The 10,505-nt window shown below is 37.1% G+C and overlaps 3 protein-coding genes across 3 annotated transcripts; all 3 read right to left on the bottom strand.

Annotated features, from left to right (window-relative positions):
- Positions 1 to 1,101: 1,101 nt before the first annotated feature.
- On the bottom strand, positions 1,102 to 2,037 carry LOC111785482. The gene is made up of 2 exons (XM_023665878.1): positions 2,031 to 2,037; positions 1,102 to 1,977 (listed from the first exon to the last, which is right to left on the bottom strand). The coding sequence occupies exons 1-2, from the start codon at positions 2,035 to 2,037 to the stop codon at positions 1,376 to 1,378; spliced, it is 609 nt and encodes a 202-aa protein (XP_023521646.1). The 3' UTR covers positions 1,102 to 1,375.
- A 1,129-nt stretch (positions 2,038 to 3,166) lies between these two features.
- Positions 3,167 to 6,133, bottom strand: LOC111785481 (the record flags this gene model as incomplete). Its single annotated transcript, XM_023665877.1, has 7 exons — positions 3,167 to 3,690; positions 3,914 to 4,241; positions 5,126 to 5,197; positions 5,288 to 5,324; positions 5,406 to 5,464; positions 5,542 to 5,826; positions 5,922 to 6,133. Coding segments are annotated over 7 exons (1,365 nt in total), but the record flags the coding sequence as incomplete, so codon positions are not given.
- A 3,534-nt stretch (positions 6,134 to 9,667) lies between these two features.
- Positions 9,668 to 10,499, bottom strand: LOC111785484 (the record flags this gene model as incomplete). The annotated part of the gene is made up of 3 exons (XM_023665881.1): positions 9,668 to 10,147; positions 10,221 to 10,361; positions 10,440 to 10,499. Coding segments are annotated over 3 exons (546 nt in total), but the record flags the coding sequence as incomplete, so codon positions are not given.
- Between the last annotated feature and the right edge of the window lie 6 nt (positions 10,500 to 10,505).

The raw sequence follows: 10,505 nt of genomic DNA, 5'->3' as shown, positions 1-10,505 counted from the left end.
TTTTTTTTTTTTTTTTTTTTTGAAGGAAGATAGAGGAAGGAGAGGGAGGAGGTTATAAATTGAGGGAGGGGAGAGCGGCGGAAAATTAGGGTTCGGCCTCACACTCCGCCATGAATGAGGCTCCGTTGTTGCAGAGCGATTGGAGGAGATCCTTCTTTTCCTCGCTGTGTATCGCCGGCAGCCGGCGATTTCCCCTCCGAACCCTCTTTCTCTCTCTCTCTCTCTTTGTGTGCGTTTGTATATTTATATGTATATATATATGTATGTATGTCTATCTCTCTTTCTCTCTCTCTCTCTCTAAACGTCCGGCCCTTCAGTGAACTGTGGTGCCGGAATTCTCCCCTAAAATGGCTATGATGATGGTTTTGAACTTGGGAGTGTGAGGATTTTAGGGCAATGGCCAAGGAGGTTCGATTCATCGGCATGGTGATCCGGCTTGTCTGCTAGGCTTCGCCGCCATGGTAGGCCTCCTCTGCTTTGCCCCATTTCCAGATCTGAGCCGCCTCTCCTTTATTCATCCCTTTCAGGCACCGATTTTGTGGCTCTGTATTTTGATTACACTTTTTTATCCCTAGGAAGAGTTCCCCAAAAAGTACTTCATCATGTAGGAAAATTTAGACGTTTACAGGATCATCAGAGTCCGCCATTAGTAGATATGCGAGGGAGGATGTTGTTATGAATTGAGGCCCATGAACAATTTTCTTTTGGAAGGTCTTTTTAAAACTCGATAACGATTCGTATCCATGGCCGCTGAGAATCAATCAAATCAATCCCAAAAAATGAAACAAACAAATCCCGATCACAAGAAGAAAAGGGAAAAGCAGCAATACCAATTCTTACCTCTTCCAGAGAATTCAAAAGAAACAGCAGAAAGCGACAAAGCAGGCGGCGATGAAAGAGCCTGATCATTGCTGTATGCTTATCCACAACTCTATCGCAGTCCACGGCAATGGAAGTGAAATGAATCCATGGAAATCGTCAAATCAAATGGCGGAGGTAACGGAATGCAGGAACTCAGGATTCAAGAGAGGTAAAACTGCTAATGGAGGAATTTCCAAACCCTAATTCTAAAATCTGGTCCGTTTAGTGAGGTTATGAACCTTTTTAGTTGATGTGAATTTGATTCGATTGAGATCGATTGCTCGATTTAATCGAAATTTTAGGTAATTTTAGGTCTGAGCACCGATGAACACAAATAATGTCATATCGGTTTATAAAATTTCTGTACAAAGGAGATTTAAGAGTTCTGTAGTGATGAATGCCGGTAATGGTCTCCGGAGAGAAAACGATAACACCGTAAGATTAGTCGAACTTCAGAGATTTGGCAATTGCTAACCTCAGAGATTGTTTGCAATTTCATCATGCCGAAAAATTATTATGTTTCTTCGGCCTTGGACATAATCGACAGCCGGCTACTCTTTACCTTGAAATCAACTCGGCGTCGTTGCTGATGAGAAGAAGGCCGAATCAATGCCGCTAAAGCTCGCTTCACAAGATCGCCTTCAACGCCTCCAATTCTAACCAGAGAATTCGTCATTGCCGATCTACGAGCATTCAACCTACTTGGAGAGTACGCTGCGTGAGGCTGCGAAACAGTACCTTTATGGAGACTACACCGAAACGAGCCAGGGTGAGTTGTAGGAGAACACATACACGTCCTCTTCAAACTGCTCTGCCTCTGCACCACTCGATCCTTCCCACCGCAGCGAGAAGAAACAGACACGGATCTGTTCGGAGAAATCGCACGGTCTAGAGAAAAGCGCATGGACGACACGGAAACCGAAGGCGAACCGTGAAGCTTCACACGCGACGGGGAAGTCGTTCTGCAGAAGAAGGAAGCGGCCGATCTGGAGGAGAAACTGGAGGTCGACGGTGAGAGCGAGCGGAGAACTGCTGATTTGATCTTCGAGACGTTGCCGCCATTTTCGTCACAGTAGAGAGAGAAGGGGATGAATCTTGAGCTTCCAACTCCACTCTCTATTTATTGGGTTTCCTATCAAATTTATAGAGCGGCGTATTTTCTATCATACCCTTCATCTTTTGCACATTTACAAGTTTAAACTATAATATTAATTTAAATAAGTAGGAGGACTGAACAGCAAAAATAATATATAAATAAATAAATAAAATTTTATTTTGGTGGGAAAAGTTGCGAATGATGTCTATGTTTAACCCGACCAACCCTATGGCGGTTGGGTTAGTTGAACCGGCCTGTGGTTCAGGTATATGAGCTTTCGGCTTTTTTACCTTTTTTTCTTTTTTGTTCTTTTCTTTTCGGCTGTTTAAATCCAAAAATACCAATACGACAAAAAATGGTACCGTTTGGTCTGACAGCTGTCTTACTACCCATTTACTTGCCACGTAAGCTGTCAGAGCCGCTTTGGATTACACGTCCTTCTCACCCTATCCAGTATCTAATCCAATAGAACGTTTTCTTATTTAATGCCCAAATTGCCCTCTATTTATATTTAAAACGATTTAAATTTTATTTTCATGAAATGTTAATTTTAGTCGCTAATATAAACCTCCAAATAAAAGGAAAAATAAAAATAATCAAATTATCTTAAATTTTGGAGTTATATATCAACTTCGTAGGTATGTCTATGAGCTTTTACCTCGTCTGAGGCCCCCTTGTGATAGATGGAAAAAAAGAAAGATTTCCGCTTCATTCAACGATCTTTTTAAGATAATTCACTGTCCTCATTTTATAGATGCTGGAAAAGTCAAAGATAATGAAATTGAAGAACCACATTTCGACGAGCCACAAATTCTTAATTTGTTAGCTTCGACCTATCCTTGACTCATCGAATTTCGCAGACCAATCAAGACTATTACTAGATAAAAGTAAAGCAGGACAAAGATTGGCTCGATACACGAGGATTATCCTTATCCATGTCCTCATTTAGCTAACGTACAAAAATCTCTCTCCGCACCCTCCTTCATTTCCTGTTTAAATGAAAATTTCTCACCCCATTCAGAGCTTGTCACTAGCCTCGTGGCTTGGACCTGTCACACGCAGAATCGGGATTGGCTTGAGAGTCCCTGTTCTCATTTAGCTAATGGAGAAAAATCTCTCCCAAATCCCTCCTTCATTCTGTGTTTAAACGGAGATTTCTCACCCCATTCAAGACGGGTCTCTAGTCTCGTGGGTTAAATGAACAAAAGATTTAAAAGGGAAACAGAAGGCAACCATTAAATAAAATCACATGAAGTTCATCAAATAAGTGAAACTCTATCAGTTCTCATGCAACAAAATAATGTACATGGAAAGAAAAAGTACTCAAAGAGTGTCTAGTGTCATGCATATTGGACTGATACCTAGCTGCCCTTGTCTTGTTCTCCTGGATCTCTGGAAATAAACTGCTTAGTATAAACCCGATGTCGTCGCTCTCTAGCGTATATAATCCAGAAGATCAGGGACAGCATGACAGCACCCGACACCAGAACCAACCCGACATATATCCATTTCAAGTATAGTCGAAGCCCGGGACAATGATTCTTACTTATATCCGTAAACACTTGTCGAACGTACGTACAGTCTACGAGTTCGACCAAGAACGGTCCATAGTGATACAAACCATAGCTCACGTTTGCTGCAGCTGTCATTTGGTTGTATAAAGTTGGAGTCAACCGGCCAGTGTTGGTGCAAACGCCAGAGGATGATACTTGACAAGTGAACGTCGTCCAAACCTGCACGCAATAATTCGAGATATACGTCGAGATTTTCGAAGAAAAATGCATTGTACGTGCTTGTTTGAGCTAGTTATATCATGTATGATACTCGAATCGAGCTAGCTAGATATCATATATCATATATCATACTCGAATTGAGCTAGCTAGATATATGATACTCGACAGTAAAAGGCTGCATTGTACGTGCTTGTTCGAGCTAGCTATATCAGATATCTCTTACCTCAGGAGCTTTGCTCAGTTCTACTTCATTCACCGAGCAGTGTCGGTCCGTGAGATTGGAATGAAACGGACTGCAAAGAGGCGGCACCAACGGGCCGGATTGATTGTAATTCAGAGGAGGGGCGACATTTGCAGGGGGGTTGGCATTTGAGATTGTGTTGATCACTCCATTGACCAAACTTACAAGTTGGTAATTCACATTCTTGGTTCCGGACTGAATTTCTTTGGCAGTGGCGTTGTCGACGCAAGGAAGAATATCGTCTAACGCCGTGTGGGCGGTGGGATTCTGCAGCCAATCTTCCATTGCAACACATGTATCTCCGACCACGCTACGAGAAAAAGAAAAAGAAATCAATTCGGAGCTGATAGAGATGATATTCAATAAAACAAGAGCACTTCTTGAACAAGAGAGAGCCTGTTTCAAGCATCAAATTTGTAACAGCCCAAGCCCACCGCTAGTAGATATTGTACTCAGGAAGAGGTTTCCATACTCTTATAAAGAATGTTCCGTTCTCCTCCCCAACCAATGTGGGATCTCACAATCCACCCCCATCGGGGCCCAGCGTCCTCACTAGCACTCCGCCTTGTGTCCATCTCCCTTTGGTGCTCAGCCTCCTTGCTAGCACATTGCCCAATATTTGGCTCTGATACCATTTGTAATAGCTCAAGCTCATGGCTATCAAATATTGTCCTTTTTGGGCTTTCCCTCAACGTTTTTAAAACGCATCTGCTACGGAGAGGTTTCCACACCCTTATAAAGAATGTTTCGTTCTCCTCCCCAACCGATGTGGAGTCTCATAATCCACCCCCCTTCGAAGCCCAGCGTCCTAGGGAGAGGTTTCCACACCCTTATAAAGAATGCTTCGTTCTCCTCCCCAACCGATGTGGGATCTCACAATCCACCTCCCTTCGAGGCCTAGCGTCCTCGCTGGCACACCGCCTCGTGTCCACTCCCTTTAGGGCTTAGCCTCCTCGCTGGCACATCGCCCGGTGTCTGGCTCTGATACCATTTGTAACAGCCCAAGCCCACCGTTAGCAGATATTGTCCTCTTTAGGTTTTCCCTTTCACGCTTCCCCTCAAGGTTTCTAAAACGCGTCTGCTAGGGAGAGCTTTTCACATCCTTATAAAGAATGTTTCGTTCTCTTCCCCAACCGATGTGGGATCTCACAAAATTTGTTATAAAATGCTTTATCGGTGAAACGAGACCCTTACTTGTGAAGAAGAAGAAACACGCTACATAAAATGAACGTGACAGCAACGAGAATCCAACCAAATATTACCAAGCTGCAGAGAATAAGAAAGTGTTCAATCGTCTACAACATGACATCAAAAACACGTTTTGTACGAGGAAAACGAAACCGTAGATATACTTACGTGTATACGATACACTGCAATCCAAAGATGGAACATACTGGATCAGGTAGCAGAAACGATTTAAGAAAGATTCAATTATGGTCAGTTCATAATTCATTTACAAAGTAAACACACTTACAGAATCCAATAAATGCCAACAAGAGCATAACAGCAGCAATAACAACGAGGATAAGTCGCCTGCAATATACGACACGAAAACGTGTTACTCGGGGTCACAGAAAGCACTGAAATTTGATAAAAGAGGATCTACTAACGTTTCATCTAGGCCTCTCTGTATGGTGCCTGAGTTATCAGCTGCTGCATCAGTAAGATTGGAAGAAACAGAACTTATCTCCGTGCCAATGTCGTCGATTTGTTTCTTAACGTCGGTAGACAGAAATATCGAATCGACTCCGATAGACTTAGCTGAAGAAAGATAAACTGACAAATTCTTGAGGTTTTTAGCAGTTCCATCTGCCTGATCTACTATATAGTCCAGCGTGCTCGACGAACGGCTATGAAACTTCCCTTGACCGACATATAACACGATGCATCCTACACTGATTCAAAGTAGAAAAACAAAGATATCTTCACATTAACTTCTGAGCCACATTAGAAGATTTATACTGCAGTTTGGAGGGAGAGGGATGTTTACATTGCTGCGATGGTGAAGAATATGAGGAAAGCAAGGGAGAGGGCATAGGCCGTTCGAGAATAGCCATACGGCTCCCTCCGACAACAGCAACGACATAGACAGGTGATGAACAAGCATATACCGAAGAGCACGAACCAAGCAATAGCAATGAGAAAGAATGGAACAGCAGTAAGTGCAACAGACTGCATCAGATTGGAACAGGACAGAAGGCACCATGGTTAACATATTGTCAAAGGACACAACAAGTAGTGAAGATGGGTCCTAAAAACAGGAACCCAAGTTCATATTTAGCCAGAATTCACAATCAAACTGACCCAAACCAAAGTTCATATTAGTTCTCATCAGTGTTTAAGCCTTTCGGTTCACAAAAAAGAAGAAAACAAGAATGAAAAGGACTACAAAGTCACTCTCTTACAACCACCAAATCAATCATAATGTTCAGTATGGTTGGGAGGGAGTCCGACGTTAGCTAATTAAGAGAAAGATCATGGGTTTATAAGTAAAAATACTGTCTCGATTGGTATGAGGTCTTTTGAGGAAACCAAAAGTACAGCCATAGAACTTATGCTCAAAGTGGACAATATCATACCATTGTGAAGATCCGTGTTTCTTAACATGGCATCAGAGTCATGCTCTTAACTTAGTCATGTAAATAGAATCCTCAAATGTCCAACAAAAAAGGTGGGACCTTCAAAAGTGTAGTCAAAAGTGACTCAAGTGTCGAATAAAGGGTGTACTTCGTTCAAGGGCTCCAAAGAAGAGTCGAACCTCGATTAAGGGGAGGCTATTCGAGGGCTCCATAGGCCTCAAAAGAGGCTCTATGGTGTACTTTGTTCAAGGGGAGGATTGTTGGGAGGGTTTATAACTAAGGGATACATCTCCACTGGTACGAGGCCTTTTGGGGAAACCAAAAGCAAAGCTACGAGAGCTTATGTTCAAAGTAGACAATATCATNTTTTTTTTTTCTCTCTCCTACACGACAATTCCAGCTAAGAAAAGCCGGTTGAAATTCGGGTAATTAATTAAGACATACGTTTCTCTAATCATTGGACAATGAGCAATAAATAAAATTGAAAAGAAAAGCCAAAATAAATTCATTATATATTTTATTGAAGTTAGATTTTTCGGTATTTAAAAATGATATGACGTGTTATAGTCAGAGATTTTTCGGTATTTCAACGAGAATTTTCCTCTTCCTATTTAGCTGATGGGAATAAATCTCTTCATATTTTCCGTTTAAACGAGAATTTTTCTTTGATCGGGGAGTGTCTATAGACTGAGTTAAATGGATATCTCTAATAATACATATTTTTTAATACAATAAAGAGCAGGAGAATTTAAACCTCTGTAAATATATTAATTATTATTGAGATAAATATTTTATATGGTTCAAACCTTATTCTAAAATTTAATGTCAACATTTTGTCATGAAAAATCAATAATTCTAAAGAATCAAATTAAATTATCCTTTATTTAATTAATAATGGTACAGATGGATTTATTTAATTTAATTGGTTCATCCCACTTATTCAATTTACATGACCATTATCATTAATAATTATAATAATAAATTATGAATTGACCAAAAAAACCAAAAAATTTTAATAGTGTTTTAAAAGTATATTTTAAAAATTTAATTAATATTCTTTCACTAAAAAAAATTCAAAAATATTCTTATTTAGGATTATTTTTAAAACGATAAAATTTTATAAATAGCATTAACATTTTTTACCTATTTAAAAAAATTCTTATCATATGAAGTATAAATCATTAAAACTACTTTTAAAAATTAATAATAATAATCTTTTTAAAAAAATTATTAAAGTTTTTTTTTAAATTTAAAATACTTTGAAGTTCAAAAAAAAATGAAATTTTTGAAAACTCCATTTTTCATTTTTTTTATTTTTTATTTTTTAAATTTTAAAAGTGGAGAGATATTTTTAAGATTTAACCTTAAATAAATAAATAATAAAATACATTTCCTAATTAATATATATAAAACAAAGAAAAATATGTCCCATTAAATGGATAGGAAACCACTTTAATATATATATATATATATTTTGTATTTTTAAATTTTGGGTTAAAATTTGAAAAGACGTAAATAAAAATAGTGATTATATGCATAATTTTGAAATTAAATATTATATTGATATAAAATAAAAAATTGTAAATATTGGAAACTAACCCACATGGACTCCAATAAGACCAAATCAAGGCAAACACAACCACTTAATAACTTGGCCCAAATTCCCACATCCAACTGTCATAAATTAAATAAATAAATGACACTATGACGGTCACGACCTCGTGTATTTATAGATGTGTATAATTAGAATTACAGTGTAACAGAACATGAAATCATAGATTTAGTAACAAACAAGAAATCAAAGATTATTCTTGATTCATAGTAACAAACAAGTAAATCAGGAGATTATCTTAGTATGTGCATATATGATCTCTTCATTGTAACAGGTCAAGTCTACCGCTACCAGATATTGTTCGTTTTGGTCCGTTACGTATCCCCGTCACTTCACGGTTTTAAAACACGTCTATTACAAAGAGGTTTCCATGCCCTTAAAAACAATGATTCGTTCTCCTCACCTATCGATGTCGAATCTCACAAATATGGTGAACCATTTCAGCTTTATTTATATGGGTGGGTAGTCGGTAAATCAATTGTGACACCTGAATTAGGTGTATAAATGAACCGATACCACATTTAAATAAGAGTAATCTTAAAGATAAGATATCTAAGAAAAAATTTAAAAGAATTGAAAGTTACTATCTACACCAACAATGTGCATGACTCAACCAAACATGTTAGTATAATATTACGACAATTCTGAATAGATACAAAAGGGACAAAATTGAAATAAAACTTAATTTGAAGGTCAAAATAGTAATTTAATAGATATTTTTATTTTTTATGCATTAATTAAGTCGAAGTATTTTAAAAAATGTACGGATTTGACCGGTCAAACCTTGGGGGTTTTATTTATTATTTATTTTCTTTGAGGGACATTTATGTGTAAGCGTGTACATCTATTATTTTTTCCTCTCTAATATAAATATATTAAAAGTCAATGATTTTCAGTTTAATTCTAATTTATTGATTAAAATATTATTTAATTATAAAATTATTGGTAGATTTTAGGTTAGTTTAGGGTATCTTTTAATAATTTTCTTGATTTTTATTTTTATTTTACACGAGATATTTTTTTTAAAAAATTTATATTCGGATAAAAAAATAATTAATATATTCATTTTGTCTGAAATGTCGATTATATTAATGTGGTAGCACGTATAATTAAATTACGTCATTAACGAATTAAAATTAAAATAAAGACAAAAGTAGTTAATTTTTTAAAAAATTAAGCCTCTAAAATTAATATTTTAAAATTTCAAGGGACCAAATGGAATAATTTTGAAGTTTATAGATTAAATTAACATTTAAAATAATTAAAAATAATTAAAAAATTAACTTGGAATTGGGAGCCACGTGATGCCATTAAGACAAAACCCCCGACCAATTGATTAATTTAGGTTAGCTCTAATTTCAATACTAGAAAGAGAGCAAAATGTTTCAATATTTTGCGTTTTAGTCCCTATAATTTAAGCAAATTTTCAATTTAGTCCCGGTATTTTTTAAAAATTAAACTCGTAGAGATGTTTTGACAAACGGGTTTTAAGTTTTAGCTTAAAATAGCTCGTTTCATTTGACAAAACCCTAATAATTAGTCGGTTTTATTAACCCATATGAACGTTTTTTTTAACTTTTACATTACAGAGACTAATTCTAACTTTCTCGAAATCATAAAGATCAGATTTGTCATGTGATCGAAAAAAAACAATTTCGAGCCAAAGAAAAGAAGAATTTGTTAACATAAGGGAGATCTATGAGGGATGCCTTTCCTTCTACTTATGGTTATGCTCGTTGCCATGTCTTGATCAGTAGATATCTTTCTATTTAATCTTCCACACGAACAAAGACCAGTTCTTTTCTTCCTAACAATGGGCGTGTGAGCTATGATGCTCATGTTCTCTGATCCCGAAGACGAGCTCGTCCCCTCTTCATAGTCCACAATGGTCGAACGAGGAGTTTCGTTGGTCATTTCATCGTCTCCTTTATCTTCGAACGCTACAAAATCCATACTAAGTGCCAAAGAATTGCACGTTCTAAGATAAGAACTCAAGTCTCTCTTCTTCTTCACCACAAAATCTACCTGAAATATTCGAAGTTATAATTGAATTTACGCAAAAACCCTTTACAAATCTTTAACAAATTTGATTCAATACCTTGCACCCGAGAGAGCAATGGATATAAGGTTCTTGAAGGCTTCTATCACAAGACGTGCAATAATTTCCTGACCCTTTAAATTGTCTATTTTGAGGTCTCTTCTTGATGAACACGACTTTGGCACTATTTATGGTATAAGGCTAAGAAACACAAACAAAATCTTTCAAATCATAGTTGAATTCAGGGATAAAATTTACATTGTTCTTTCAATTACTAACCTGAACGTTAGAGCAATCGATAAGCTTTTGAAGATCTTCGAGTCGAACAACGTCATGATAAACATA

This window comes from Cucurbita pepo, unplaced genomic scaffold (assembly GCF_002806865.2).
Source record: "Cucurbita pepo subsp. pepo cultivar mu-cu-16 unplaced genomic scaffold, ASM280686v2 Cp4.1_scaffold000504, whole genome shotgun sequence".
In the NCBI taxonomy this organism is placed as follows: domain Eukaryota; kingdom Viridiplantae; phylum Streptophyta; class Magnoliopsida; order Cucurbitales; family Cucurbitaceae; genus Cucurbita; species Cucurbita pepo.
The sequence above is the reverse complement of the archived record's forward strand: the minus strand, read 5'-3'. Positions and strand labels throughout refer to the sequence as shown.